At 38.7% G+C, this 18091-nt stretch overlaps 1 protein-coding gene across 1 annotated transcript in view; it reads right to left on the bottom strand.

Annotated features, from left to right (window-relative positions):
* LOC110441975 (ornithine aminotransferase, mitochondrial-like) overlaps window positions 1-17557 on the bottom strand; it is a 22103-nt gene extending 4546 nt beyond the window's left edge. Inside the window, exons 1-8 of the mRNA XM_021485310.1 lie at window positions 17442-17557; window positions 13193-13395; window positions 9760-9984; window positions 7205-7428; window positions 6439-6611; window positions 4311-4389; window positions 3934-4047; window positions 2244-2382 (exon numbers count right to left, since the gene is read on the bottom strand). Of these exons, the coding sequence (XP_021340985.1) occupies window positions 2244-2382; window positions 3934-4047; window positions 4311-4389; window positions 6439-6611; window positions 7205-7428; window positions 9760-9984; window positions 13193-13385 (1147 nt within the window). The 5' untranslated portion in view covers window positions 13386-13395; window positions 17442-17557. The remainder of the gene's footprint in view (window positions 1-2243; window positions 2383-3933; window positions 4048-4310; window positions 4390-6438; window positions 6612-7204; window positions 7429-9759; window positions 9985-13192; window positions 13396-17441) is intronic.
* Window positions 17558-18091: the final 534 nt, after the last annotated feature.

Genomic DNA, 18091 nt, shown 5'->3' with positions numbered 1-18091 from the left:
ATCCAAGGAAGCCATCAGCCAAATATGAAGATTCTATACCTTTTAGTTCTTTAGAAGAAGTCGTTTGAAGTTTTTGACATATTTGACCCCTGTGACCTTGAAAACAGGTCAAGGTCATTTTCGTTCTCAAACATTGTAGGGCTCCTACCAACGAAGCTTTCAGCAAAATATCATGACTCTAGGCCTGTCCGTTCTTCAGAAGAAGTTGTTTAAAGGAAAAGTTGACGGACGAGGACGGACGGACAGACGACGGACGCCGCGCCACGGCATAAGCTCACTTGGCACTTCGTGCCAGGTGAGCTAAAAATGTGCCAGAATCCTATACTCTCTACATTTCTTAATCAAGACCTGAGCAGTGTCAGTTACAAAATCATTCTCTTAATCTTGCTTGTCTAACACACATTACATCTCCAGCACACATGCAGGCATACACACATAGGGAGATACTAGCCAGGTGGCATAGGACTAGTTGTTAGTGCCCGATAAGGCAGCTCCTGTGAATTCCTCAAAATTGTATTGATTAATGTATATGCTAATTGTATTAACTTTATATCTATGTACTGTAAAGTGCTTTAGAGTGGCTTATGTTAGCTAGATAGGGCACTATATCAAATGTTGTATATTTATTTATTTATTTGTCTTACAAGGGGCTTAATAAGTCGAAAAGTCTTCAGCACCTACTTTGGTAACATTTCTAATATGTTTTGCTGGAGATAATGTTATAGTTAACTCCGTTTAACTAAAGCTTCTCCAAAATAATGTGTGTGTACAGTAGTGCTGGAAATGTTTCAGCAGTTTTAAATAGATCTATACAATTTTCCATATTCAATGTATTCATCATTTCCCCACTAAAGGGAGTACGATCAGAGCAATATTAACCTGATAATCATTATCAAACATTAATGTTTTATAAGACAGGTCAAAATAAGTTAATGTGAGAAGATAAATTCTGTGTCTCGAAGGCATAAAAAAAGATATAGAAAATGTCTATACCCTAATATCTCATTAAGGTAATAGGATTGTGTCGCCATTTCCTAGTAGAATTTCTTCAAATTTTGTAGTTATATTGCTTTGAAGTAAAGAAACTTTTCTGCCACAAAAAAAATATAGGTTGTCAGAATTTTAAGGATTTTAAATGGAAATTTATGTAAAAAATGAAAAAAATAACACAGATTAGTATTGCATTAATGTATATCAATTTCATAAATGCTGAAATTGTGTAAAATTAATTATCTATAAACGATTAAAAATTGACATTTTATAATAAAACCATCCATACACATACATGTAGTAATTGCATGTAAGAGTTATCGTTCTTGAAAAACTTCACATTAGTGAAATAGGTAGCCGGTTTCCTGAAGTACAAAAAAAATGGACACATGTATGTGACTCATTGATTAAAAAACAACTGAGTTAAAGTCTGGATTACTTTGAAATACTTTAGCATTTAAAGAACACACTGTTCTGTCAATAATAAACATACAATATTCATCAGTTTAATATTAAACATTAGAATATGCGGAAATTGTGATACGTACTGTCTCCGTACATTGGATTTTCAACTAGGGATGTACTACCTATTTCCATTTAGCAACTCCTATGACCTTAAACAAGGCAAGGCATTCGTGCAGATGAAATTAAGAACCCTCACAAAAGGTAGCGATCAGAAACGCTCAGTGTATAAAGCAACTTATAGGGTCAATAATGTAAAATATTCTTGTTGTACTAACAATGATCTTAAAGAAAGAATGAAAAGCCAACTTGTAGAAAAATAGATGTATTATGAACAATTATCTTAAAGAGTCATGACAAGAGGTAAGAAATTAAGTTGGAAGAGCAATGATATCAAAGTGTAAAGTAATGCCAACCTCATTTTTATCCTAGAATGTGAAAACACAAACATGTACAAGTAGTTATAATTGTTAACTTGTATGCAATGATACCAAAACTCTATATATAGTAGCAGTGATTTTTTTTCTATGGAAAACGTTGAGAAAAAAAAAATGTACGATGTACATTATAATAAAAGGGAGATCACCTACACCATCAATCACTCGTCCCATAGGTACAATAGTTACAGATTGAAAACTGTTTGGTGGGCGATCCGCGTAAAGCTACCAAATATATAATCTTTTTCTCTAAGTTTACTTAAACCTTTTTACCTACTTTAAATTGAAGAAGTATTGAAAACATTGGCTACTTTGTAAAGACAGCTGAAAGTTTTCTTGTTGTATAAAACTTACTTTCATTGATGACAATGGCATTAAGAAGGCCCTTTCCTCTCACTATCTTCACCAAATCTTTTGGCAGCTCCGACAATTCCTTGCGAAGAATTTGGCCCAGATACTCTGCCCTCTCAGCCAATTTTTCCTCCTCCAACACCTACAGAACAACAAACACATCATATACTGAGAACTGATAAAAGGTTCTCATTTTCAATTGATTTTTTGGAAATGGCAGTGGTAATAGAGAAACTAAAAATATGTTTAATCTCCAGCAAAGCAATTTAAAACTGCCATATACCGATTTTGAACCCATTGTTTAATCTGCGATTGATGGATTGCAGCAGGATGGTTGATTGAGACGAGCAACAAACTTTTTGTGAAAAAATTGTCTGTCCTGTTGGATAGAGAGGACGTTGTCTGTCCTGTTGGATAGAGAGGGCGTTACTGTCTTGTTGAATAGAGTGGACGTTGTCTGTATTGTTGAATAGAGTGGATGTTGTCTGTCCTGTTGGATAGAGAGGACGTTACTGTCTTGTTGGATAGAGAGGACGTTGTCTGTCCTGTTGGATAGAGAGGACGTTGTCTGTCCTGTTGAATAGAGAGGACGTCGTCTGTCCTGTTGGATAGAGAGGACGTTACTGTCTTGTTGGATAGAGAGGACGTTGTCTGTCCTGTTGGATAGAGAGGACGCTGTCTGTCGTGTTGGATAGAGAGGACGTCGTCTGTCCTGTTGGATAGAGAGGACGTTACTGTCTCTCAGTTTGGTACTGGTCATTATTATCTCACTCAATTGTATCTTTTGAAAAAGGGAGATCCATTTACATACCAAGCATGTGAATCTCTATTTATAGTGGAACAATATCAATAGAATTGTAACAGAAGTGAAAACTCATTGATCAGGACCCTATGAACTCTTGATGGATGCTGTACCATTTGAGCTACCCTAGAACCTGATCGTTGACAATCAATTCAGTCCAGTTAGGCTACATTCCTCCCTTCTTTTTCTGTCTTCACCCCCGAAGACTATAAGTCTCTTTCATGCCCAGGGGTGTAGGATAGGGAAATCCAGAGGGTGGAATTTCCCTATTCTTCACCATTGGGCATGAAAGAGTATTTCTCTCTCATTTCAACTACCAGAAGAAGCTCAGAAACCATGAAAATTTGGACTGGCTACCATTTTGAAAATATCATTTTTTTTTTTTTGGATTTGTTTTTAGACAAAAACGAATCTGTCGGCCAGATTTAGCATACCCCATATCAGCATACACCGTTTGTACAGAGAAAATCATCTCATCTTTCTAATGTGTACGGTAAATATATTGTAATAGATTTTAGTTTCATCACGATGCCTTTTCCTCATTGCGCAATCGGAGATTCCAAATTTGTGACGTCATGTCATATTGATGAGCCATTGTCACGTCACGTCACGTGAAATGGGGTGTAGCCTAGCAGTAGGATAGAAATTTCCTACACCCCTTTCTTACCCTTGACAGCTCTATCTTACACATAGGGAAATGAGATAAAACTATTTACAAGCCAGGTTCGGGTATCCCCTTGCTAAGCATTCCCCCACTGCTTGTAACAAAGGTTGGCAAGCTCACCAATTTTGCAACAGGAGTGGAAAAATGCATGGCAAGACCAGGATTCAAACCCAGGACCCTCCAAACTCTATCAATGGTATCAAAACAGACTCTCACGTCTGACTTACCTCTAGTGCTGCTATGGCAACCTTGCAGGCGAGTGGGTTTCCTCCGTAAGTTGAGCCATGTTCACCGGGCTTGATGGTCAACATAACGGGATCGTCAGCCAAGATGGCCGACACCTGAGAAGTAAAAATGGATTGAACAAAACAGTAAGTCAATTGATTACTGATTTTAAATAAAAATGGCACAGAATATCAAGACAGATATACGGTGGATCTTAAAGGCAGAATTCAGGTTATAGATAGGGAAAAAAATACTTGGTACAGTAAACTTAAGATGATTTGATTGAGACTACAATTGCAGCTTTTTTTTTATTTATTTAAACAGCAGTTTTTCTCTGATCCTCCTAAATTCTCTTGACTTATATTTGTGTATTACGTACGGGTAGGATTCCTCCTGATAGAGCCTTCCCAAGCACCACAATGTCGGGGCGTACATTCTCATGGTCTACACACAGGCGTCTGAAAATAACAGAAATGGTGTATCATGCATCCTAACTTTTACTCTAATTACATCTGTGATCTCTGTATATCTCACATTATATTATAAAAAACGATATTGATACAAAAAGTGGTGTTTAAAACTTTGTTATTCTGTTTATTTATTCCATGTGTAGCTTTGACTCTCCTATCTGGGTTTCATTTGGTATTAAGATATTCTGCCTTGTCTGTTCCAGACTACTTAGCTGTACAAATAAGTACTTGTTTATAATTGAATGTAACATGTCCTGGCATCCAAACTGGAGACTGATATTGTCCCCAACATTTACCTTGAATGTTCCAGAAAAGACTACCTGGTACCAATCTATACAAACTAGTACCAGTACAATGGAAGGGAAAGGGACTGCACATGTTTCCAGCGATGTTAAATTTACATAGGAGCCTGCATACTCGTAACTTTTGTTTCAGAAGTGCTGCGAGATTGATGCTACTGTTTTATCTTTTTTCAATCCCTTATACATCCGATGTTATTACTTTGAATCACTCTTCTAATTATTTAGATGATTAATTAACCTTATTACAGCATGGGGGTCGAAAAATTGAATATCAGCCTGAATGTATTTTTTCTGGAAAAAATCGTCGTTTTGTACTTGGGGAAGAACATTTTCTTTCATGGAGTACTTAAATAATATATTAATTATATATATTAATCATCGCTGATGTGAATTAATCTAACATTTTGTGAAAATTTTAATGTTCAATATCAGATTTTTCATTTTTATTATTCTTGTATACCAAAAATGTTCATAATATGAAGAAGTGGTGTTATTTCAAATATGTATGCAAAAATTCAGTCCAAAACATAGATTGCTCAAATGAAGAAGTTAGTATAGGTCTGAAGTGCTACATAATGTATCTGCGCAAAAGAGAATCTTAAACAGAACGTTTTGAAGATGAATTTTGTTTGTTTGTTTATGTTTAACGGCCCATCAACGGCTTTGGTCATTTAGGGCCATGGTGATTTTTTTTTGATTTTTTTTAACAAACATGTGAGTAGCGAAGATAAAATCAGATAAAAAGGTTCATTTTAAAAGCATTCGCATTGTATGTGTAAATAATTAAAATAAAAAGGGAGTTAGAATAATAAAAGAGATAAAATGTCCTTCGAACATGAGCTCTCAGTTTCTCAAAACCACCTAAATTAGACAAAAGATCAATATGGCTCAGAAATACTTTATTAGGGGATTGTAATCCATGTGGCGTTTTCGTACCCCATTAAATACTTGTTAAGTGCATTTCACAAAAAAACTTTTCAACATAATGTTTTTATACATATATATAAACATGTCGTTTTTAAATAAAAATGGACATTTTCAATTCAATTTAAGTGTTCTTGTTTTTTGTGTAATTTACATGTGTTACAAGCTTGCCATGGTGATTATAAATTACTTGGAATTAGGCATAAATACAAATTGAACTTTGTTTAGGTAATTTATGATAGTCCTAGTAATGCTTTGTTTGTTTTCTATCAGTGTCATTGAATTTTAAAGTACCACACTAATTTAATATATATTGTTATTATGAGAGGAAGCTGACCATTAGCAGGAGGTGATGAGGTCAAATGTTGTATGATTTTTGTAACTATATTTAGCACGCTATATAGGGACGTGCACTTTAGACCTGCTGAAGATGATTATTATAAGATCTGGTTTTAAAAGTAATTAAAATTCAAAACAAAATTGATTTAACCACCACTTTCCCTTCTGGCCTCCCTCTAAAGTATTTTGATAATATTCTTTCTTTATGATAATTTTAACAGATCTATACACTTTGGTGGCATTTTCGCACCCTATCTAAGTCTTGTGAAGCACAAAATCCTTCAAAGATCAATTTTTCAAACATATATATATATAAACATGTTGCCTTGAATAAAAATAGCCATTTTCAATTAACCTGAAGTGTACTTGTTTTTTGTACACTTTACATGTCTTACAAGCTTGCCATGGTGACTATTACACTGAATCAGGCATACAATAATTTAGAATTTGCCCACAGAGAAATCCGTCTTACTTGCCAGTCCGAGCGAGTCCAGTCTGTACCTCATCAGCGATCCAGAGGACATTGTACTTGTCACACAGCTCTCTGACCTTCACCAGGTAACCAGGGTCGGGAACAACCACGCCCGCCTCTCCCTGGATAGGCTCCACCATGTACGCACAGGTATTCGGGTTCTGTAGCTCTTTCTATAAAACATTCAGTCGTCATCTTAGACAGGTGAGCCTCACTGACGTGTTGGTTTCATATTTTCTCCGGGTTCTGTAACCGGTAGTTGTTTTTTGGTAAGTATTAAATGAATTAGTATGGTAACCACAAAAGTATGGAACTTTTCCATGGCAAAGGGACATGGAGGAATCCTCAGACTTTCCCTATTGGACAGATAGCCTGTCCTATACCCTCTGAAGGCTGAGTGTCAAGGAATGCAGAAACTTGGCCCTAACCTCATACACACAAAGCACTTTGCGGTCTGTAACTAAATTGTTGCTAGAACATTTAAATGCACTTTTAACCATGTTTTAAGCTGTATCATTTTCAGACATTCATTCACCTTTTTGAAAGATATAAACCATAACTACTATAATGGTCAATCACAAGTTCAAGAGTGTTTCAGAACTTACAATGTCAGAGCAATACTAGTAACTGCTTGTATGTACAGATTAGTTGGAGAGATTCCTTCGGTAGTACATGTAATACGCTTTCTCTAAAACAAACCTGCAAAATTCTATACATTTACATTTATTACAGGAAAACGAAAGAGCACAAACACAGATTGTATTACCTCTAGAGCGGCTATATCATTGTAGGGGACAATTCCGAATCCTGGCATGTAGGGGCCGAACCCATCATAGCTTGATGGATCTGTGGAGCTGGAGATGGCTGCTAAGGTGCGGCCCCAGAAGTTCCCGTCAGCAAACACGATTCTAGCCTGGTCTGCTGGCACCTTTTTGACCTGGTATGCCCACTTCCTGGCTAGTTTACAGGCAGTCTCTCCACCCTCCACACCTACAACAACCATATTGTATAACACATTTACATGCAGTCTCTCCGCCCTCCACACCTACAACAACCATCCTCACCAATCATTGTATAACACATTTACAGGCAGTTCCGCCACTCTCCACACCTACAACAACCATCATCACCAATCATTGTATAACACATTTACAGGCAGTCTCTCCACCCTCCACACCTACAACAACCATCCTCACCAATCATTGTATAACACATTTACAGGCAGTCTCTCCACCCTCCACACCTACAACAACCATCCTCACCAATCATTGTATAACACATTTACAGGCAGTCTCTCCACCCTCCACACCTACAACAACCATCCTCACCAATCATTGTATAACACATTTACAGGCAGTCTCTCCACCCTCCACACCTACAACAACCATCCTCACCAATCATTGTATAACACATTTACAGGCAGTCTCTCCACCCTCCACACCTACAACAACCATCCTCACCAATCATTGTATAACACATTTACAGGCAGTCTCTCCACCCTCCACACCTACAACAACCATCCTCACCAATCATTGTATAACACATTTACAGGCAGTCTCTCCACCCTCCACACCTACAACAACCATCCTCACCAATCATTGTATAACACATTTACAGGCAGTCTCTCCACCCTCCACACCTACAACAACCATCCTCACCAATCATTGTATAACACATTTACAGGCAGTCTCTCCACCCTCCACACCTACAACAACCATCCTCACCAATCATTGTATAACACATTTACAGGCAGTCTCTCCACCCTCCACACCTACAACAACCATCCTCACCAATCATTGTATAACACATTTACAGGCAGTCTCTCCACCCTCCACACCTACAACAACCATCCTCACCAATCATTGTATAACACATTTACAGGCAGTCTCTCCACCCTCCACACCTACAACAACCATCCTCACCAATCATTGTATAACACATTTACAGGCAGTCTCTCCACCCTCCACACCTACAACAACCATCCTCACCAATCATTGTATAACACATTTACAGGCAGTCTCTCCACCCTCCACACCTACAACAACCATCCTCACCAATCATTGTATAACACATTTACAGGCAGTCTCTCCACCCTCCACACCTACAACAACCATCCTCACCAATCATTGTATAACACATTTACAGGCAGTCTCTCCACCCTCCACACCTACAACAACCATCCTCACCAATCATTGTATAACACATTTACAGGCAGTCTCTCCACCCTCCACACCTACAACAACCATCCTCACCAATCATTGTATAACACATTTACAGGCAGTCTCTCCACCCTCCACACCTACAACAACCATCCTCACCAATCATTGTATAACACATTTACAGGCAGTCTCTCCACCCTCCACACCTACAACAACCATCCTCACCAATCATTGTATAACACATTTACAGGCAGTCTCTCCACCCTCCACACCTTCAACAACCATCCTCACCAATCATTGTATAACACATTTACAGGCAGTCTCTCCACCCTGATCCACACCTACAACAACCATCCTCACCAATCATTGTATAACATATTTACAGGGAATTACTACTTTGGTTTGGTTTGTTTGTGTTTTACGTCCGTTTACCAGCCATGGTCATTTAAGGACAGGCCAGGTTTTTGTGTTGGAGGAAAGCTGGAATTCCCGTAGAAATACCACCTACCTATGACCAGTACCTAGCAACTGCCCCACGTAGGTCTTGAACCCGTGACTTATTGTAGGAGGGCTAGAGGTAGTAGAATGTCCAACGCCTTGACCACTTGGCCACCACGCCCCCCCCCCCCCCCCCCCCCCCCCTTCACCAATTATCTTATAACACGTATATTGACCACCCTCAACAATGATTGTATTACACTGATATTTACAGTCTTTACCCTTCACCATCCTACCCTATTCACCCCTCCACACCTACAACAACTCTCCTTACTGGTACAATACTTAAATATGTATTACTCCCTGGTAATCCACACAACCTTCATCACAAATCCTTGTATAACACTATCAATAAACTACATTGATGACTCTTCGTATAATGCTTATCTGTACCAATACTCATTAACAGTGCTTTCAAATCATATTTTCTTTAGGTTGGTAAGCACATTGTTTACATTTTCAAAAGCTAGCTATAACTAGTGATATGTTTATCTTTTCAAGTACTAGTATGATTTCACTCCATCAGATAAATGTCTGGTAAATTACAGGTACACTAAGGTGTAAAATGTGTACGAGTACGTGTATATACAACAGCTTGTATTAAATGTACAAAATGATGATGACTTATTGATTTGGCGATTAGTAGTGAGAGTGACCTCCTTACCTGTATTCATGGGCAGTACTTTGTCATATCCAAACAAGCTGTTCATATATTCCTCATATTCCCCGAGGACATCGTTGTAGAATGCCCGGGAGGTGAGTGTGAGGACATCGGCCTGCTCTTTGAGCGCGCGGATGATCTTAGGGTGACAGTGACCCTGGTTGACGGCACTGTAAGCACTGAGGAAGTCGTAGTAGCGGTTACCCTCCACATCCCACACAAACACACCTGTAATATTATGTGTTACTATTACTGACAGAACACCACTCATGTGTAAGGTGTCCAAAGCATTAAACTCAAATGCATGTGACGACCTTGGAACATAATAGTAGGCAGTTTTCTCTCCACTGGTAGGGAGATCAGCAGATTGCTTTGGTTGGGTGATTTTCATCGCAAGCATTCTTTTACCAGAACAAGAATGATGAATCTGCTTTATATTTAGCAATGTAGTTTCCACTGATCAAATGCTGTCTAAATAGAGGAGCATCATTGATGATTATATGCACATTTCATAATAGTTTTTTTCATATTACAACCAATTTTAGAGATATTCCGATTCTTTAGAGGGATTTTAAATTTTGAAAAGTAAATACTTGTATAGAGAGACTCCCTGCAGGGGCGAGATCACATGTATGCACCCAAAGGTAAAACTATGATAGTTTCTCCCTGGCTGACAGTAGGATAGAGGATAGAAAGTACAGGGTAGTAATATTAAGTTTAAGTAAAGAGTCACCGAGGGCTGTAGAATTGATGTAACTTTATAGAATACTAGTATGTCTAATTAAGCTAAGGGCAACAATTCTTAATACAGATTACAACAGCCCTATACACAATCAAGGTCATGGATATCTACATATCAGTTATATTTTCCCAGGCCCATGGAGAAAGCACTATTATAGTTATTGACGGTACTAACCTTCTCTATGACACAGGGTCAAGGGGCGTAATTACACCACTAACCTTTATCATGACACAGAAAATGGGGATATTATGACTATTAACTTTCTCTTTGATACAGGGACAAGGGGATATGACTAGACCTTCACCATGACACAGGGCCATGGGGATATGACTACTTATGACTATTAACTTTCTCTTTGATACAAGGACATGGGGAGATGACTAGACCTTCACCATGACACAGGACCATGAGGATATGACTACAGACCTTCACCATGACACAGGACCATGAGGATATGACGAGACCTTCACCATGACACAGGGCCATGTGGATATGACTATTAACTTTCTCTTTGATACAGGGACAAGGGGATATGACTATACCTTCACCATGACACAGGGCCATGTGGATATAACTAGACCTTCACCATGACACGGGGCCATGGGGATATGACTAGACCTTCACCCTGACACAGGGCCAGGGGATATGATTACAGACCGTCACCATGACACAGAAAATGGGGATATTATGACTATTAACTTTCTCTTTGATACAAGGACATGGGGATATGACTAGACCTTCACCATGACACAGGGCCATGTGGATATAACTAGACCTTCCCCATGACACAGGGCCATGGGGATATGACTAGACCTTCACCCTGACACAGGGCCAGGGGATATGATTACAGACCGTCACCATTACACAGAAAATGGGGATATTATGACTATTAACTTTCTCTTTGATACAAGGACATGGGGATATGACTACAGACCTTCACCATGACACAGGGCCATGGAAATATAACAACAAACCTTCACCATGACACAGGGCCATGGGGATATGACTACAGACCTTCACTATGACACAGGACCATGGGGATATGACTACAGACCTTCACCATGACACAGGGCCATGGAAATATAACAACAAACCTTCACCATGACACAGGACCATGGGGATATGACTACAGACTTTCACCATGACACAGGGCCATGGGGATATTACTACAGACCTTCACCATGACACAGGGTCATGGGGATATGACTACAGACCTTCACTATGACACAGGGCCATGGGGATATGACTCCAGACCTTCACCATGACACAGGGCCATGGGGGTATGACTTCAGAGCTTCACTATGACACAGGACCATGGGGATATGACTACAGACTTTCACCATGACACAGGACCATGGGGATATGACTACAGCCCTTCACCATGACACAGGGCCATGGGGATATCACCAGACCTTCACCATGACACAGGGCCATGTGGATATGATTACAGACCGTCACTATTACACAGGGCCATGGGGATATGACTACAGCCCTTCACCATGACACAGGGCCATGGGGATATGTCTAGACCTTCACCATGACACAGGGCCATGGGGGTATGACTTCAGAGCTTCACTATGACACAGGACCATGGGGATATTACTACAGACCTTCACCATGACACAGGGTCATGGGGATATGACTACAGACCTTCACCATAACACAGGACCATGAGGATATGACTACAGACCTTCACCATGACACAGGGTCATGGGGATATGGCTACAAACCTTCAACATGACTAAAGACCATGGGGACATGACTACAGAGACCTTCACCATGAAACAGAGCCATGGGGATATGACTACAGACTTTCATCATAACACATGGCCATGGGAATATGACTACAGGCCTTCACCATGACACATGGCCTTCATATGACTACAAACCTTCACCATGACACAGGGCCATGGGGATATGACTACAAACCTTCTCTACAACACAGGGTCATGGGGATATGACTACAGACCTCTACAACACAGGGCCTTGGGGATATGGCTACAAACCTTCAACATGACACATGGCCATGAAGGATATGACTCAAAACCTTCAACATGACACAATGCCATGGGTAAATGACAACAATTTTTCACCATGACACAGAGCCATGGGCATATGTGAATAGAGACCTTCACCATGACACAGGGCCAGGGGATATGATTACAGACCGTCACCATGACACAGCGCCATTGGGATTTGACTACAAACCTTCACCATGACACACGGCCATGGGGATATACTACAGACCTTCTCTACAACACAAAGCCATGGGGATATGGCTACAAACCTTCTCTACAACACAGGGCCATGGGGATATGACTACAGACCTCTACAACACAGGGCCATGGGGATATGGCTACAAAACCTTCTCTACAACACAGGGCCATGGGGATATGACTACAAACCTTCACCATGACACACGGCCATGGGGATATGACTACAAACCTTCACCATGACACACGGCCAAGGGGATATGACTACAACCATTCACCTTGACACAGGGCCTAGAGGATATGGCTATAAACCTTCACAATAACACAGGGCCATTGGAATATAACAACAAACCTTCATCATGGCACAGGGCCGTGGGGATATCACTACAAACCTTCACCATGACACAGGGTCATGGCCATAGGGTAGGGATATATGCCTAACTTCACCATGACACAGGGTCATGTGAACATGACTACAAACCTTCTCCACGACACAGGGCCACAGGAATTGGACCATAGTTGTGGGCTCCATACTTTTGCTCTTTATGAAACACTGCCTCTGACTTCTCTCCAATCTTGTTTGTCCCCTTGGTAGCAGCACTTGTTGTAACTGTGGCCCTCCTGGCTGCCCCTCTTACTGCCGTGGAAACAGACTTCCTAATCCCACTCAACATGTTGAAAGTTCTGTCACAATATAATGGTAAACTTATATGACTGAAAATATTCCCATAACACAGTTGTATGTGATTTGAAATTCTTTATAAATGTATCCTTCTTGACGGATATATATAAAAAAAAAAATACATTGAAAATGAACCTATGGCATGCAAGTACATGAAATATGGATACTGGTTATTTGATTAATGTTTTGACCGAATAACTAGTTTTAGTTTAATATTTAATTAACAACTTAGTAAATAAAATCTTTAAGATCAGTAATGTTATACATGTACTTGTTCAAGAGTTGTCATGACAACAAAATATGAAAATCTGTAATATTAATGTAATACCAAGTTCCTTTTTGAAAGGATTAGCAAACAAACAATTATAAGACTGAAACCATTAAATCAGGGTAGTTGTTATTTACTTTGGCCAAAAAAAAATATATGTGTGTTTCAGGTAACATCCCAAATAATTTTATTTTCATTTTTATTTTATATCTTCATAAATCAATATTTTGCTTTTTGTCAAATTTTACAATTCATTTCACACATTACAATGGCTATTAATTTGTCAAGAATAGGGTCAGACCCAGAACAGGGTCGGCAGTAAAATCTAGGGTAGGTCTTGCTGCATAGGTTGATAATGAATTGAAGTCCAAAATAGGTCTGCTGTGTACTGTTTACCCATTCACCCCTAAAGTCTCATTTGAACCTTACCAAATCAATGTCTGGAAAAGTCCAGTTAAGTATGAAGGGACGACCAAGTTAATTGTCCATAGTTTATACACTTGTGCACTGTGATAATGTATGTCAGTGACCTTTTAAATTAATTGCAAAGAGAAATTTTATAAATGTACTAGTATGTTTTCTCACCAAAAATGAAATCAAATGTATTTGAAACTGATCAGATTACTTATTCTAGCAGCTATAAAGGGCAGAAAAAAGGAATTGTATTTTGCAATTTTAATCTGAAACCAGATTTCACACTAAACTCAGTAATGTAACTTTCAACTGAGGACCCTGGGGACACTACCGAGTCAGCGTTTACCGACTTGTATCCTATTACAAATCTTATTACCATAAACTGTTCCAGTCTAATTATTTCAAAAGAAAAACCAGCTAAAAATATGCTGTACAGTACGATGTATCAGAATATGTTAAACAGATAAATCTTTCTTCTTCAAAAGCTCAACACATGGTAGAGGAATTTATACTACCAGGTAATTTTTTCACTTCGTGTCTAGTCCTTTTATACAAAAACAAACCATTTTTAGACGCACTTTTTCTAAAAGAGCTATGAAGTGTTCCTTGGATATCTCAGTGGAGATCTCATTACCTATTGCAAGCTTCCAAAAAACAATTTAAATACAAAACTTAAATCACTACTTTTTCATGGTTCTAATTTATCTAGATTCAAATGTTGTGAAAAATGTCATAAATGAAAAACGTTTAACCGAGAGTTCACAGTTAATAATTAACGATGAATATAGCGATTATCATTAATAATTTAATAGTCAATAATAACAATTTAATTAGAAAACATTAATTATTAAAAAAATATATATATATATAGGAGAGAAGAGGTGCTTGCATAACCTTAGCTTTAAATATCCAACTGTGTTATTTTTAAGCATGATTGCTTCTTGACCGTATTATTAAAACCTAAACCATTAACAAACAAAATACCTTGTATTCAACTATAACATACAAAGGTATCTCGCAAATGCTAAATAGTAAGTCAAAGGAGTAACACCCAACCTGCCAAAGGGAAATACCCACTGGCATAAAGATAGCAGGGGACTGCAATCCTATGTACAATTAAAACCTAGCTAGCTGCCACGTTTGTATGTCAAATTGATACAGCTCTCACCTTTGAGAAAAAAATGTTCAAATGAATGATTAAAACAGTTCAAACGGCACATAAAATCACCTCTATCGTAATGATAAAGTGTTGTGTTAACCTTTTAAGGATGATTGTTTAAATTATCAGAATAAAACTGAGAATATCATGTACCAGGTAATTGTAAGGTGACTATAATTCTGGCAGACACAATACAGGCAGGGCATATTGAATACAATTTTGTTAAAACTACACACAGTAGATCTAACAGGAAACAATATTATCATAGATACATGTAAATGCAATTTATAAGCAATTTAAGCCAACATCCATTCCACATCATCATAATAGGACTATTTCTAAACAGATGTATAAAACCATTATTAGGCCTCTGATTTAATATATCTGATATCTGTCATTGCATAGATGTACATATGTAACATGTGTTACAGGTTTACAGCACAGAAAGTACAGTGTGCTTCCACTAGGGATCATTAAAACCTGCAACCTCCATCTTAATCCCAGTCTGCTATTCTACTGATTGAGCTAAAGGGAAACTCCCATCAGCTTGAAGCTAGCGGGCGACCATAATCCTGTGAATAATTAAAACCTGCCACACAGGAAAGGAAAAATGCACTCAGCCAAACTGGGACTCAAACCCAGGACCCTGAGAACTCCTGGCCAGATGCCCTACCGAATTGAGCTATCATAGTCACAGGCAAACAACCCAGTTCAGTTCTGCTATATGTTCATATGTGGCCGATTTTAATTGCACATACTTGGATTTACGGTAGCCTTGTAGCTTAATTCACACTGGAGGGAATTTCCTTCAACCTTTCACCACTGTAGAGTAGACCATAATGGACTCATCCAGATCAATGCATGGTAGAGTCTACTAAAGTTACATAGGGGTGAAGGTTTAACAGCGGCAGACTTGAAAGCTGCTGGTTAGATCTGTGATGGTTTGTTTGTTTGTTTGTTTGATTTTGTTTAACGTCCTATTAACAGCTAAGGTCATTTAAGGACGGCCTCCCTTGTGTGCAAGATACATGCGTGTAGTGTATGTGTGTGTATTTTGGGAGGCTGCGATATGTTCGTGTTTGTCTCCTTGTGATAGCGCGGAACTGATGCCGACTTTATAGTGCTACCTCACTGAAACATACTGCCGAAGACACCCAGCAGGACGCCCCACCCAGTCACATTATACTGACAACGAGAGACTATATACATCACATGATAATTAATCCTTATCTACTTAGTTACTCAATAAGGATAAGGTAACAGATTGAAGGAAGGTGGAAGGATAGACGGGGTTGGGTTTGTACTGGCAGATACAGTCTGAGCTAAACAGGTGATTGAGACAATCCCGACCAACAAGACTTACCCAACCGTCCGCCAGCACTAAAGTGGAGTAGAAAGTAGTTAACAGAGGGAACATTTATTTCGAGGAGAGTCCGAGAGAGAGTGTGTTATAAATGCAGCTAGATAAATGCTCCCCATGCATGTCTAATAGGGAAATAGTCAAATATTTGTTATGTGTTTATTTGCTGACAATGAAATGATATTAATGTTTTCATAGACACAAACAGAGTCTAATTAACATGCTGGTGTCTTTTGTTATCCTCTGTTTAACCTTCACCGTTTTAACACAATAGACATAGCTATTGGTCTAAACAGACACACCTTCATGTTTGTGGGGTTCCTTTTGGGGTATTTCATCAATTCAGACATTCAGTACAAACTATTAGTTGATGGCAATTGTTTTTGAAAATGAAACAACAACCAAAACAAAATATGAAAATAAATATTAACATCTAGATAGATTCTCTGATTTAATCAGTGATACATATTACATACGTACTACCGCAAGTCCCTAACGTTATATCGGTCCCTCTAAAACATGTTGTTTAAAATCTAAACCATATTTACGCAAGGAATATAATAAATGTTCGACATCGACACTGGTCGATACACAGGGATATGACAGTAGGACGCGAACCCGTGTGATTGTGGCCTAGGGTTAGTGTTGCCATTGTGTAAAATTTGACAAGATTATTGTAGAGTTAGCGAAATATGCAGATATGCATATGTATTGCTAGTAGGCAACTGTATAAATTGGGACACGATCGCGACCCCATTTCTTAACGACAACAAAATTAGTTAAAATACATGAGAATTAAAACATTATCATCAACGTTATCTTGACTGTCGAATCTGCTAGATCTTACCTGTATTCTGCTACGTACACTACGAAAGACCTAGCTATGTCACTAGCTGTACAGAAGTCAGCAGTAGACTCCACAACCGAGATTATTACACGTGTGGTGGTCAAAGGGGGGACAACTCGAATAAAGTTCGTCGCATAAACACAAGAGGCCTATTTGACATGTATCAATCGTCAGTTAGTGCACATCGCGCAAGCGACTTTCTAGCGGAACATCTACAAGGTTTACATTTAGCAAAGAAATAAATATTAAACCCTCACCCCTGTGTATGTTACTGACTAAATACTATGACACTATAATATGTATAGGTCGTTTAAAAGTTTGACCCCTGTATATTCAAAAGAAGTAGATTATTTTTTTACGGCACACATTGCCCAATTTGACAATGAAAGTAGCTTAGGGTCATCAATTTGAACAAACTTGACAAACCTTTACCAAGTACACTACAAACCAAGAATCGTGACTCTTGGTCATGATGGTTGTTAAGAAGAATTCGTATTTTAAAACACATTTGACACTGTGACCTTGAAATGTATACTTTAAACCAAGAGGCCGAGATATTTAGCCAGTAGTATGCCGAGATAGAAAGGTTTAAAAAATGCTCATAAGAATGACATGAACCAGGCGCGGATTTAATGGGGGGGGGGGGGGGG

Source organism: Mizuhopecten yessoensis, unplaced genomic scaffold (genome assembly GCF_002113885.1).
Source record: "Mizuhopecten yessoensis strain PY_sf001 unplaced genomic scaffold, ASM211388v2 scaffold716181, whole genome shotgun sequence".
Lineage (NCBI taxonomy): Eukaryota > Metazoa > Mollusca > Bivalvia > Pectinida > Pectinidae > Mizuhopecten > Mizuhopecten yessoensis.
Note: the sequence above shows the minus strand (reverse complement) of the source record. Positions and strands in the feature narration are given on the sequence as shown.